Raw genomic sequence first — 15,521 nt, 5'->3', positions numbered from 1 at the left:
TAGATTTTCTATTTTGGGGCTCCAAAATCACTGTAGATGGTGACTGCAGCTATGAAATTAAAAGATGCTTGCTCTTTGGAAGAAAAGCTATGAAAAATCTAGACGGTGTATTAAAAAGCAGAGACATCACTTTGATAACAAAGGCTTGTATGGTCAAAGCTATGGTTTTCCAGTAGTCAAGTATGGATGTGAGAGTTGGAGCCTAAAGAAGGCTGAGTGCCAAAGAATTGATGCTTTCAAACTATGGTGCTAGAGAAGACTCTTGGGAGTCCCTTGGACAGCAAGGAGATCAAACCAGTCAATCCTAAAGGAAATCAGTCCTGAACATTCATTGGAAGGCCTGAGGCTAAAGCTGAAGTTCCAATACTTTGGCCACCTGATGCAAAGAGCTGACTCACTGGAAAAGACTCTGATACTGGGAAGGAGAAGGGCAGAAGGAAAAGGGCACAACAGTGGATGAGATGGCTGAATGGCATCATCAACTAAATGGACATGAGAGTGACCAAACTCCAGGAGTTAGCGAAGGACAGGGAAGCCTGGCATGCTGCAGTCCATGTTGTCGCAAAGAGTCGGACATGACTGAATGAGTGAACAACAATTGAACATCGGTTGGTTTCAGAAAATTAAACTCTAGAATTTTTATTTCACTCCATTGTAGGACTTTCTTCTCCACAAATATATATTTTTGAAAAAAAAATTTAAATATTTGACTGTACTGGTTCTTAATTTCAGCATGCAGGATCTTTAGTTGTACCATGCAAACTCTTAGTTGCAGTATGTGGCATCTAGTTCCCTGACTAGGAATTGAACCTGGGCCACTTGAGTCTTAGCCACTGGACCAACAGGGAAATCATTTTATAGATGTGTCAATGATAACTATTCCTTATAGAAAGCCTTATCAGGAAAATTACCTGTAGAAACAATGGCAACTCATTTCAGTATTCTTGCCTGGGAAATCCCACGGACAGAGAAGCCTGAGAGGCTACAGTTCATGAGGTCACAAAGAGTGGGATTTGACTGAGCAACTAAGCAACAACAACAATAACATTTAATGACATAATCTTTATACCAACTATAGTAGTAAATTAGCACTAGTCTCACTTTACAAAACAAAGGTCCGAAGGCAGAGTTTTTAGGTGGTAATGTGAGAATCTGAGGGATTTTAACCCTGTTCTCTCTGCTTCAAAAGACATCCTTTCTACCACAGCCCAACACCTCACAATATCAATAATAATATTGGCATTGTTATTTAATATCAATAATATTAGGCAAGAACACTGGAGTGGGTTGCCGTTTCCTTCTCCAGGAGATCTTCCTGACCCAGGGATTGAACCCAGATCTCCCACACTGTAGGCAAACGCTTTACCATCTGAGCCTCCAGGGAAGCAACCTATTTAATATCAATAATATTAAAGAGGTAATATCCTAGTGTATAAAACTTTGTTTTATGATTATCTTCCCAAAATAGAGTTTAAAATTTGGATAGGTGTTTTAAAGTCAGGAATATTTTAAGGCAATTTGTACATATTATTGATCGCTTTCCTCAGTGAGATTATTCAAATTATAATTCAATCAGTGGAGAATCAGACTTCCTGCTCCACTGTTCCCTTTATAAAAATCTTGGTTAATTTAATAGATGAAAACTGATTCTTTGTGGCAAAGTTTAAAATTGTTCTGATTGCTATAATTCACTGTGTTTTAATACCTCTATTCTCCACTCTACAGAGTGAAACTGACATGAAGGCTGGCTAAATTTTTGAACTAGAAGTGGGAAAATAGAGGAATGGTCTTTAGACTCTTCCCTTTATTCATTCAGTGGTTATCTAGTTCCTATTCTGGGTCAGGCGTTGTGCTAGTGTTCAGGACATAAAGATGAAAGCCCATCCCTGACCTCAAAGAGCTTGTGAACTAGCAAGAGAAACAGGCATAAATAGACTACAGTATAGGGTGACTGGCACTGTGACCAAAGTAACACAGGAAAATGCTTTGAGAGACACAGAGGAGGGCACTTAAACCGGCTTCTGGGAGGTCCTAGAAGCCTTTTTGGAGATGCTGAGGCCAGAGCTCCACTTTGAAGAGAAGCAGAAGTTAGCCAGCTTTTCCCTGACCTTTCCAACCAGAATTAATCACTGTTCCTTTACTGAAGTGTAGCGTATCTATTTGTTTCCATGTTTCTACTTGGCTGATCTTCTTGATGGGGAGGTACTACATCCCTAATTAACCTAGGACAGTGCCCCAAAAGTAGTAGGAAGGCAGTTAACATTTGTTATTTTGAAATTCTACCCATGTAGGTATTTCCTCCCATACCTTCCTGTTGACATTTATATAAATATGTGTGGTTTTCCTTTATATGTAAAAATAATACTGTTTACCACGTACCCTTCAGAGGGGCTAAAAGAAAGCATGGAAAATGATAAGAGTTGGTGACAGATTTGGAGCCACTGATGTGATCATACATTACTGGAGGTAGTAGAAATTGGTACAGACACTTTGGAAAACTGTTGGCAGTATCTACTAAAAATGGGCATATGGGGACTTCACTGGTAGTCCAGTGATCTGCCTTGCAATGCAGGGCATACCAGTTTGATCCCTGGTTGGGGAACTGGGATCTCACATGCCATGGGGCAACTAACTGCATGCTCACAACTACTGAGCCCACATGCTCTAGAATCCGTGCTCCACAATGCAACAGGAGAAGTCCACAAACACTGCAACTCGAGAAAGCCCATGCCTCAAGTAGAGAAAGCCTACCCAGAGCAGCCAAAAAAGGAGAACAAGAGAAGAATCACTAAAAAAAAAAAAAAAGTGCTGGTTCATGGATGGACCTAGAGATTGTCACACTGAGTAAAGTAAGTAATAACACAGGGAATGACAAATATCATATGGTATTGGTTATACATAGAATCTAAAAAATATTATACAAATGAACTTATTTACAAAACAGAAACAAACTCACAGACTTAGAGTATGAACTTACGGTTACCAGGGGAGCAGGGAAGGGACATTTAGAGAGTTTGAGATTGACACATATGTCCATGCACACGTGCCTGTCTGCATGCTAAGTTGCTTCAGTCCTGTTCAGTTCTGTGCGATCCTATGGACTATAGCCTGCCAGGCCCCTCTGTCCATGGGATTCTCGAGGCAAGAATACTGGGAAGTTCTCCTACTGGAGGGCATGACATGTACACATTGCTATATTTAAAATGGATAACCAACAAGGATCTACTGTATGGCACAGGGAACTCTGCTAAATATTATGTAACATCTTAAATGGGAAAAGAATTAACAAAGGATGCCACATTTAAGAGAGACAGAGAGAAATAAAGCTGGGTGGTACCTCTTAAGCCAACAATTTCATTCTTAGGAATAAGTTCAACACAAATGCATCCCTATGTTCACTAAAAGGCATATTTTCACCAAAAGCTGTCCTATTCATGTCTCCAATCTAGAAAACACAGAGATGCTCACCAGCTGTAGAAGGGGTAAACTTATTGTGGTATGGTCATATCACAAGGAAAAAGAATCTATACTTCACAATATGAAGGAATTTCATAAGAATAATTTTTAAGGCAGAGCTAGTTTTTTTTAAAGCACTTATTATATGATTAGTTTTATGTAAAGAATAAAAATAGGCAAAAATCTTCTATGCTCAAGAAGTCAGGAAAGGTCAGTAAGTAGTGGAGGGTTAGTAGGTATGATGGAATAGGCAGAGGGAGCTCCTTGGGTGTGGGTAAGCTTCTGTTTCTTAATCTGGGTTCTGGTTACCTATATTCAGCTTATGCCCTTTTCTGTATATGTATTATACCAAATAGTTTTTCTTTAAAAAATACATCTTATTGAGAGAAAGCTGAAAAATACGTAAATGTTTTAAAATTTTCAAATCACCCACAATCTGCTACCTACAAATTACTATTAACATTTTGATTATTTCCTTCTAGTCTTTTTCTGAAGCCACAGTGCCTGTGCCATCTCCTCCCACTCTTTGCTCCCCACATATTTACACACACACACATTTTATTAAATTAGATTCACTCCCACTTAGTTCTACATCTAATTTTTTAATTTTTACTGAAAGTTAATCCAGATAATCAAACATTCGTTGCAAGCATGTTTTTAAACTGTTGCAATGTAGTCCATCAAATATAAATATATATATGGTGTGTATGGTGGCTCAGCTGGTAAAGAATCTGCCCGCAATGCGGGAGACCTGGGTTCGATCCCTGGAGACCTGGGAAGATCCCCTGGAGAAGGGAAAGGCTACCCACTCCAGTATTCTGGCCTGGAGAATTCCATGGACTGTGTGGGGTCACAGAGAGTCGGACATGACTGAGTGACTTTCACTTTCATGGTGTGTATATATAAAATATTCCTAATAGATAATATATTCCTAGAAGACCTAGATAGCATATTGAAAAGCAGAGACATTACTTTGCCAACAAAGGTCCGTTTAGTCAAGGCTATGGTTTTTCCAGTGGTCATGTATGGATGTGAGAGTTGGACTGAGAAGAAAGCTGAGCACCAAAGAATTGATGTTTTTGAACTGTGGTGTTGGAGAAGACTCTTGAGAGTACCTTGGACTGCAAAGAGATCCAACCAGTCCATTCTGAAGGAGATCAGCCCTGGGTGTTCTTTGGAAGGACTGATGCTAAAGCTGAAACTCCAGTACTTTGGCCACCTCATGCGAAGAGTTGACTCATTGGGAAAGACTTTGATGCTGGGAGGGATTGGGGGCAGGAAGAGAAGGGGACCGAGGATGAGATGGCTGGATGTACCACTGACTCGATGGACAAGAGTTTGAGTGAACTCCGGGAGTTGGTGATGGACAGGGAGGCCTGGCGTGCTGCGATTCGTGGGGTCGCAAAGAGTCGGACACAACTGAGTGACTGAACTGAGCTGAGAAGACAAAGTGCATATATATATATATATATATGGCATGTGTCGGAGAAGGCAATGGCACCCCACTCCAGTACTCTTGCCTGGAAAATCCCACGGACGGAGGAGCCTGGAAGGCTGCAGTCCATGGGGTCGCTGAGGGTCGGGCACGACTGAGCGACTTCACTTTCACTTTTCACTTTCCTGCATTGGAGAAGGAAATGGCAACCCACTCCAGTGTTCTTGCCTGGAGAATCCCAGGGATCGGGGAGCCTGGTGGGCTGCCCTCTGGGGTCGCACAGAGTCGGACACGACTGAAGTGACTTAGCATGGCATGTGTATATATAAAATATCCCTAGTACATAACAACATATATTCCTAGAAAAGAGTACGTGTCTATACAGATACATATAAGCTAGTGGGTCATGAATATTCTCTAAGCTCTGCATTCATTCTGTATTTCCTTCCAAAAAGGTTGCATTGACAAGGCGTTAGAGCTCCTATATCAAATCCAACCCCAGGTTGCTTATTATTATTCCTTGTTAAAAGGGTGGAACTTAAGACTAAGGAATCTGCGAATCACCCATCTGATGTGCTCCACAGGTATGTGTCCCTCTCCTCTCAGTTCGAGGGGTCCCCGCGTCTCGGCCCCGCAGTGCATTTGCGCATGCGCCAGAGCCCCGAGCACCTCCGCCGCTCGGTTGCCATGGGAACAGCTGAGTCCTGCGGCGCCCGAAGACCTAGCAGTGAGTAGTACCGAGGTCCCGGCATGGAGCTGCCGGATCCAGTCCGCCAGCGGCTGGGAAATTTCAGCCGGACCGTGTTCAGCGACTCCAACCGGACTGGGCCGGAGTATAGCGAGGGTCCGGGTGAGTGGCCGAGGCCCAGCGCAGGGCGTGTGGCCCGCGGAGGACCTGGCGCGGGGTTTGGAACGGCCAGATTTTGCCCAGACCTAAGATGGCGGTTTGGTCTTCAGCTGGTTCGCCGCAGTGCGGGAAACGCCCTGGAGGAGGGGCCGGGCCGCTGGCTGGGACTGGGACCAGATACCCGAACTCTGATACTCAGCTGGTCCCGGGCTGATCATGCTGCGGCCTAACCGGCTAGTTGCAAAAGGGGCGGCTGAGGTGGCGCTGGCATTCCTCAAAATATAAAAAATATAAAGCCACCTTCGCAACCTGCGTCCGGTGCCATGCGTCCGAGAAGGCTGAGAAGGCCGATTTCTTTGCTTTTCCTCTGCGGCCTCCGCCCTGGCTTTTCTGCCCTGAATGGAGTGAAAAGAGCAATCTCCCCTTCCACTTCTCCCTCCCCACCGCGCCGCGGTAAAATATCCTTTTCCTTTTCTTCTTTCTTAGCAGAACAGGTACTTGCCACAAGTCCATTTTCTGGCAGAAGACATAGAAGGTTTTTTTTAATGAGTTATTTTAAACGTTCTCCAGTCCGGAATGGCAGCTGCCACCCTAGCATCGCCTTTACCAAAACTCGCCCTCTCCCCACTTTCTCCTTCTCCTCCCCCGCATATTTATAACTCTTGACCTAAATCAAGTAACACAATACCACGATGCCACATTTGATATAAGTGACAACGTAGTTTTCTGCAAAACAGTTTAACCGTCTTAAATCAAGATGATAGACAACATACTGTCAACCACACCCAGGCAGCTTTTATCACTGAACTGTGCTGGGAAATAGAAATCTTTTCCTCTTGCATGGTTTAGGGATTTTTCAAACGGAGCAGAGAAAAGTCATTTCCACCGTTTCAATTTTTCACCCTAATCACTTGCCTGTCCTCCCAGTTGAGGGCTGATCATGATTTAGGATGTACAGAGAAAAACATAATGTGAAAAATTAGGTTATTACGTTTCTGATTTCTCAAGCCAGAGCTTAACAGGCACTAAAATCTGATGATGTAAAGTATCAGGAGTTTTCTGTAAAGGGCCGGATAGTAAATACTTAATACCGTGCAGGCCATAGGTCTCTGTGGCAGTTATAGATAATGGTAATGGAATAGACATGCCAGAGTTCCCATAAAACTTTATTTATGGACACTAAAGTTGAAATTGCATGATTTTCAGTGTCACAAAATACTACTGATATTTCCCCCAACCATTTAAAAATCTAAAAAAGCCATTTTTAGCTCACTTGCTGTACAAAAACAGTTGGCTGCTAGTTTGCCTACTCCTGATTTATATTACATAGTGTTTTAATTTGAATTCCATTTACAGAACTCAGCTTGTACTTTTGCAAAATTTAATAACTTCATGTCTTGAGCTTTCAAGGTTCATTTACATATTAGCTTGATTTTCAGCTGAATGATTATAAGTTTGATCTCCTGAAATATAGACATAACTCTTTAGATGCTTGTGTACAGAATTCTTAACATAAAAGCTTATTTGCAAAATTTTACTACAGTGCTTGCTCTGAAGGGATTAAAATTTCAATTTATTATTTATCCACCTTTTCTTTGTGGATCTGAAGTACATTTGATTATTTGTACTGTAATTACAAGGGTATATTATGACCATGTTCACAGCTGACCAAGAGTTTTACTGTTGTGAAAAAGTCTTAGGGGAGTGAGTTACCTTCAGATTTTAAGAATGCATTCCTTTATCAGTGGTAATTTAATAAATAAGTGCAAGCAAAAGTATATCATCATAATCAGGGATTTTCTTGGAACTAAAGGAAAACCTTTGCTGTGAGAGACCATAATAATTTTATATTTTAAAATTGTTAAATGATAGATATACTCAGCTGTGGAGAAAAATAATCTGTTTTTAAGAAATTTATCTCAGAGCCTTTGTATATTCTTTCATTTCAAGCAGTGGATTTCAAAATACTTAATCTACTCTTGAAGTGAAGTGAAGTCGCTCAGTGTGTCCGACTCTGTGCAACCCCATGGACAGTAGCCTACCATGCTCCGCCGTCCATGGGATTTTCCAGGCAAGAATACTGGAGTGGGCTGCCATTTCTTAAATTGTTATAATTTAGTCATATTTAGGATGCATTTGTAGGGGTCAGTTTTAAAAATCAAATTCTTAATTTAGAACTTTTCTCTCTTACATGAAAGCAAAAGGTACTATGTAATCAGCCTTCTATTCAGTTCAGTTCAGTTGCTCATTTGTGTCCAACTCTTTGTGACCACATGGACTACAGTATAGCAGGCTTCCCTGTCCATCACCAACTCCTGGAGCCTACTTAAACTCATGTCCATCAAGTAGGTGATGCCATCCAACCATCTCATCCTCTGTCATCCCCTTCTCACGCCTTCAATCTTTCCCACCGTCAGGGTCTTTTCCAGTGAGTCAGCTCTTCACATCAAGTGGCCAAAGTATTGGAGTTTCAGCTTCAGCATCAGTCCTTCCAATGAATATTCAGGATTGATTTCCTTTAGGATTGACAGGTTGGATCTCCTTGCAGTCCAAGGGACTCTCAAGAGTCTTCTCCAACACCACAGTTCAAAAGCATCAGTTCTTTGGCGTTCAGCTTTCCTTATAGTCCAACTGTCACATCCATACATGACTACTGGAAAAAGCATAGCTTTGACTAAATGGAACTTTGTTGGCAAAGCAATGTCTCTGCTTTTTAATATGCTATCTAGGTTGGTCATAGCTTTTCTTCAAAGGAGCAAGCATCTTTTAATTTCATAGCTGCAGTCACCATCAGCAGTGATTTTGGAGCCCCAAAAAATAGTCTGTCACCGTTTCCATTGTTTCCCCATCTATTTGCCACAAAGTGATGGGACTGGATACCATGATCTTAGTTTTCTGAATGTTGAGCTTTAAGATAAATTTTCACTCTCCTCTTTCACTTTCATCAAGAGGCTCTTTAGTTCTTCTTCTCTTTCTGCCTTTAGCGTGGTGTCATCTGCATATCTGAGATTATTGATATTTCTCCCAGCAATCTTGAGTCCAGCTTGTGCTTCATCCAGCCTGGCATTTCGCATGATGTACTCTGCATAGAAGTTAAATAAGCAGAGTGACAATACACAGCCTTGATGTACTCCTTTCCCAATTTGGAGCCTGTGTGTTATTTCATGCCTAATTCTAACTGTTGCTTCTTGACCTGAATACAGATTTCTCAGGAGGCAGTTCAGCCTTAGAGAAATGAAATTCATGTGTCACAAAGGGCTACACTGGCAGTGTCCTTGAAAGAATATGTTTTCATTAATACACTCTTTCTGCTTATTCATATTTGGTATTTACCATTTGTAAAGCTACATGCTAGGTTCTGTGAGGGTCTTAAATTTGGGTAGAATGTGGTCTGTGCTTACAGTCAGCCTGTGTATAAATAAAAGAGAAGGAAAGGGACTGATATTTGTCGAGTGCCTACTCAGTGCCAGGCATAGTGCTCGGGTGAAGTAATTTATATTACCTTTAATTCTCAAGCAATCTGTGAGATAATTTTAATGTTACCATTTTACAGATAAAGAAATTAAGGCTCAAAGAGGTTAAATAATTTATCCTAAGTCTGGCATCCAGAGTTCTGAGGGAGTTTGGGGAGCTCTGGGTTTACCTGGACTCCAAAAGTCCTGATCAGACTATGTCTCAAGTGAAGGGACTGTGGTTCTTTGCTAACACTTCTTACACACAGGTTAGCGTGATAAGTACCTAGAGGGGAAGGAGATTTCTGCTGGAGTGGGGAATGTGATCAAGAAAGGACGTATGGAAAAAGTGGCTTTGTACTGGGTGTGAATGAACAGGTGGTATTAGGGTATGCTGAAAGGGATGGGGAAGGGGTTGGTTTTGCATGATTAGTTTATATCTGAGAGATTCACTTCAGTTCAGTCGCTCAGTTGTGTCTGACTCTTTGCAACCCCATGGACTACAGCATGCCAGGATTCCCTGTCCATCACCAACTTCCAGAGCTTGCTCAAATTAGGTCCATCCAGTTGTTGATGCCATCCAACCATCTCATCCTCTGTCATCCCCTTCTCCTCCTGCCTTTAATCTTTCCCAGCATCAGGGTCTTTTCCAATGAGTCAGTTCTTTGCCTCAGGTGGCCAAAGTATTGGCGCTTCAGCTTCAGCATTAGTCCTTCCAGTGAATATTCAGGACTTATTTCCTTTAGGATGGACTGGTCTGATCTCCTTGCTGTCCAAGGAACTCTCAAGAGTCTTCTCCAACACCACAGTTCAAAGGCATCAGTTCTTCGGCACTCAGCTTTCTTTATGGTCCAACTTTCCCATCTATATATGACTACTGGAAAAACCATAGCTTTGACTACATGGACCCTTGTTGGCAAAGTAACATCTCTGCTTTTTAATATGCTGTCTAGGTTAGTCATAGCTTTTCTTCCAAGGAGCAAGCATCTTTTAATTTCATGGCTGCAGTCTTGTTATGTATTTTATATGTTTATTTCATAGGCTCTTTACAGGTGGTTCAGTAGTCAAAGAATCCACCTGCCAGTGCAGGAAACTTGGGTTCGATCCCTGGATTGGGATGATCCCCTGGAGAAGGAAATGGCAACCCACTCCAGTATTCTTGTCTGGGAAATCCCATTGACAGAGCCTGGTGGGCTACAGTCCATGAGGTCGGAAAGAGTCAGACACAACCGAGCACAAGCACCACTTACATAGAACTCTTAACAAAGGAGGTAAAGATTATTCTTGCTATCTCTTCAATAGTATTCATATTGATGTTCTACATTTATACCAGTAGTAGGCAAAAAAGTCATCAGACAGTAACTGAAGGTGGTAAAGTAATAGAAAAATATGAAACATGCCCCCAAGTAGCAAATATTGGAATGAAATATTAGTAGTATTATGGCTACTTTCTTTCACTGTCAATGATTATTGTTACTGTGTCCGACTCTTTTGTGACCCCATGGGCCGTAGTCCACCAGGCCTCAGAGGTCCATGGGACTTTCCAGGCAAGAACACTGGAATGTGTTGCCATTTCCTTCTCCAGGGGTCAGGGATTATAAATAGGCTTACAATTTGGAGTTTTGTTGAGCTGAAACTATAGCTATTAATTCTAAGGAACTAAAGGATGTAGAGGGCATAGAGCAGGAGTAAGAGTTTGTTTTCTGTTTTCTTCGGTAGATAATGAAATGGTTTCCAGTTTGGCACTGCAGATGTCACTTTATTTTAACACTTACTTTTTCCCACTTTGGTGGGTGAGCAGCATTATGATGCTTCAGATGAAGGTAAATATGTGCTTTACTACTTCTCCCTGGCATTGTTACCTTGTCAGTAAAATTAAAAGTTCTTCATATTTTTTAAAATCTCAGGTCAGTCTTACTATATGTGAGATTTTTATTTATTTTTGTTTTTTCAGTATTCCATCTTGCCTGATTACTACAAGTTCATTGTGGTCACCATTATCATTCTAATAACTTTAATTGAAGCTATCAGGTTGTATCTGGGCTACATGGGGAACCTGCAGGAGAAGGTAGGCTCTTCTTTCCTTTCTCTCAATGCTATACATAAATGCAGTTAAGACTTTGCCAACAAGAAAAGGCAGTGAGATGTGGAAGGAGCAAAGGCCTGTAGGTAAGGCCTAGCTCCAGCTTCACCACGGCTGTCACTGTGGTCTGTTTGCTTACTCTCTTGAACCTTGGTTCCTTCACATATAAAATCGGGGGAATATTCACTTCACAGATTTGTTAGGATTATATTAAACAATTTATATAAAGCACCTGAACATAGTAAACTCTTAATGATCATTTTCCCTCTTCCCAGTAGTCTTGAAAATACTTGGTCATTAAACATGATGATTTGGATTCTGAATGAGAAAATTGGGGAAAATGACAAACTCATCTCCTATGCAAGGCACATGTTTTCTGAGTCATCATGCTGCCTAAGCATTTACAGTTACCAGAACTGAGTGATAATGCCTAAAGATTTCAGTGTTCTTCCAGGCCCTTCATAATTAAGCCCCACCCAGCCTATCCCACTGTATTTCGTGCTTTTTCCTAACACAGACATCCATTCCAGGCTGATGTGTTGTTTCCCAGTCATATTCTTTCCACATTTTTGCTTATTTAAGTTCTTGCCTCTTCCTCATTCTGCTGCTGCTAAGTCACTTCAGTTGTGTCCGACTCTGTGCAACCCCATAGACGGCAGCCCACCAGGCTCTTCTGTCCCTGGGATTCTCCAGGCAAGAACACTGGAGTGGGTTGCCATTTCCTTCTCCAATGCATGAAAGTGAAAAGTGAAAGTGAAGTTGCTCAGTCATGTCCGACCCTCAGTAACCCCATGGACTTCAGCCTTCCAGGCTCCTCCGTCCGTGGGGTTTTCCAGGCAAGAGTACTGGAATAGGGTGCCATTGCCTTCTCCGCTTCCTCATTCTATTTAACTTTAAAAGCCTACCTCCTTGAATTATTTCTTTTACCTACCCTGTTTACTCTGTTAGAGCATTTAGTCTGTTACTCTTAAGTGGTATGTACGTTTCATTATTCACTTAAGTGTAGTAATGTAGGACTGTCACATAAGTTAGTTTCCTCTTTCAGTCTAGATTGTAAGTTTTCTGAGGATAAGGACCACACTATACTTATTTTTTTTATTTTTTATTTTTTCACACTATACTTATTTTGAATTACAGAGCTCAAAATGTAGGTTCACAGTAGTATCACTTGCTTCAATACAAGCAGAAGATGGTACTTCACTGGTCTGATATTTGTCCTGTGTATCATTGCAGGTTCCCGAGTTGGCTGGCTTCTGGCTTTTGAGCCTTCTGTTGCAGTTGCCTTTAATTCTTTTCTTGCTCTTCAATGAGGGCCTAACAAATCTGCCCTTGGAGAAAGCAGTACATATCATCTTCACCATATTCCTTACTTTCCAAGTTGTTTCAGCATTTCTTACCTTGAGGAAAATGGTAAATCAGCTGGCAACTCGTTTCCACCTCCAAGACTTTGACCGGCTGTCTGCGAGCCGAGGAGACATGAGAAGAGTGAGGTCCTGTATAGAAGAGATTTGACCCAGTGCTGTTGAATAAGCATCTGGAAGATCATTCTAGAAGACTGTAGGAAAACACCAGAGGGCTAATACAAAAAAAGGGATAAAGCAAGTGTTTTGAGCTGTATCCTCTCTGGCTCTGAAATTCCAAGGTTGGACACAATGATAAGACTGTACAGCACATGAAAACAGTAAGTCAACCCTAAAGCCTCCATGTTGTCTACCTGATGTCAAATATCTTAAATTTTTTGTTGTTGTCAATGTTTTCAGGTGTGTAGAGATCTGTATTGGTGGCATTACATCTTTACTGTAATATCTCCAGTTAGTACCTGTAACTAGAAATGTGTATATTTCTTTCAATATTGTTGGCCTATCCATGTCTTGGCAGTACGTATGAAGTATGTGGAGATGCTGGTCAGTATTCTGATGTATTAGACTACGTTTGTAAACTGAGACACCAAATTTTCATGTCTGCTAGGGTCTTAGCTATTATACTGAGGTTAAGAAGAAAGCAGGTAGATTGTGATGATATTTAGGAAATGTTTTTATCCTAAAATTGTTATTTTCATACAGCCATGTTCAGTATTTATGGTGGTGGTGTGCAAAATGTCTTCACAATAAGTTATAAAATATTTATGTTGAAGTATCTTTAGAAATCATTCTTGTCTTTTACAGTTCTTTTGGGCTGTGGGTTTATTTTTATTATAAAGTTAAAAGAGAAAAGTACATGTGTTTGAGAGCCTTCTATGTAATTTGCCACTGTCCTGGGTACATTAACCCTTATGATCTTATCTATTAAGTCATTATTCACTGAAGAACTGCTCAGACCCAGTAAATTCACATGAAGATTGATCTGATAATCAGGGTGCCTGTTAATATATAGAGTTTGGATGGCCCAAGGGACTCATGATCATAAATGAGCATATTCCCTTGCTAATGGAGAAACCTATTTAAGGAAATTCTGTTAAGAACAAAGCTTGCTTGGGTATATCTAAACCATTATATTTAAGTGATAATTGGGTTGTCTTAAGGGATACAATATTTTCTTTCCTAAAGTATTGTATTTTATTGAGAGATAGTTGTAGCTACATTAAAAATCATTTTTTCTATCCTTCCTGTTTTATGATTCATGCTTATCTTAGGATTTCCACATTATGCCTTATTCATTTTTATATTGCTTAATTTTGAAAATGTTTTCACTTCCCACTGTTAATCACACCTTACTATTCTGTTTATGCTTTTATTATTTCTGCTTTTTATTATTATATATAATGTTCAAAGTTTTCTTCCCTCGTGCACTGACTAATTAACCTTTGCCCTATACCAAAGCTGTCACTAGGTATATTCCAGTACTTTGAAATTCAAAATAGAATTCTGTTTGAATAGTTTAATAAAATATTTGTTTACATTTGTTTCCAGATAGGTGAGTTTATAAGAAAATATAAAATAAGAACACTAAATCTACATAACAGATAAATTAAGGTGATGATCAAGAAAGACTTTTCTATTTAACAGTCATTTCCAGAGTTTTATTTTAAATAGCAGAGCCTCTTGATACATTTAAACTTTAAGGTAAATCACTAAAAGTGTAAAGAATAACAACAAAAAAAGTTTAATGGTTAAATGGGGGAATATATATTTATAAAAATTTTAAAAGTTTTTGTTCCAATAATTATTGCTTAAAATGTAGATATAATGAGGGTAAGAAAAAAGAAACTAAGAAAATCAATTGAGAACATGACCAAGTCATTGGTTTTTCATGAAACAATAGAACCATGATTTTGTGTTAGTCTGAACCAACATTTTCTATTGGTGTATATGCATGGTGCTGTATGTAAGCATAGGAAAATTGAGATAGGAGAGACATTTCCATGTCAGCACGTTTGGAGTTTAGGCAATCTTTATTTTTATTTTATAAAGTTATTCATCCTTAATTCCTACTGCATTTCCTCTCCAAGGTTCACAACACTGTTCTGAAGTTTTTTAGTTAGGAGATATTGAGCTTCACAAATACTTTGTCTTTCACATATTTTTTTCTTTCAGGTGTTTTTTTCTAACTACAAAGTAGATGTAAATTTTTGTACATTGGAATGATTTTTAAAAATTGGATTTTATTTTTTTTTTTTTTTAATTTATTTATTTATTTTTAATTTTTACTTTACAATTCTGTATTGGTTTTGGCATAGATTGACATGAATCCACCACAGGTGATTTTAATCAACATACGTTTGAATGCCTACTATGTACAAGGAATAGTAGAGAGCTCACAAATAACTGAGCTCCCTGTTCTCAGGGGTACAGTGTTGCAGGTAAAGTCTCACTTCATCAGGGAGGTGCATGGAATGAGTTTCTGCCTAATGCGTACCTGACAGCAAACAGCCCTTGGCATGCAGGGCATCTCCACTCTCTGTTCCTAGCACTTAGTGTCCAGGGTTAACACACTGGCCTTTCATCAGAATCATTTAGCTTTCACTACTCCTCTCACTGTCAGAACAGGGAGGAGGGCAGGAGTTGCTATAAAGTATACTCTACTCGCATGTACGCACTCGCACTTGCCCATGTACACAATAACAAAATGTTTACTGTCTGGTTCAAAAAGCAGATGAGCAGGTCAGAGAGAGCACTGTAGGATCAAAGAGAAGGCATAAAAGATGAGGAATCTGGGAAGCCTTCCAAATAAAATTAACACTTTGAGATTAGAAGACTGAGCAGATATACAGTGTTACTTTCAGTATTAAGAGACATCTAATAGTGATCT

The 15,521-nt window shown here is 40.1% G+C and overlaps 1 protein-coding gene across 1 annotated transcript; it reads left to right on the top strand.

Moving 5' to 3' along the window:
• Positions 1-5,554: 5,554 nt before the first annotated feature.
• TMEM17 (transmembrane protein 17) lies at positions 5,555-14,167 on the top strand. Its single transcript, XM_040224014.1, has 4 exons — positions 5,555-5,741; positions 10,910-11,013; positions 11,145-11,258; positions 12,507-14,167. Exons 1-4 carry the CDS (start codon positions 5,642-5,644, stop codon positions 12,783-12,785), a joined length of 597 nt encoding a protein of 198 aa, XP_040079948.1. The 5' UTR covers positions 5,555-5,641; the 3' UTR covers positions 12,786-14,167.
• Positions 14,168-15,521: the final 1,354 nt, after the last annotated feature.

This window comes from Oryx dammah, unplaced genomic scaffold, assembly GCF_014754425.2.
Source record: "Oryx dammah isolate SB20612 unplaced genomic scaffold, SCBI_Odam_1.1 HiC_scaffold_25, whole genome shotgun sequence".
NCBI classification, from domain to species: Eukaryota; Metazoa; Chordata; class Mammalia; order Artiodactyla; family Bovidae; genus Oryx; species Oryx dammah.
This window is presented reverse-complemented; position numbering and strand designations above follow the sequence as displayed.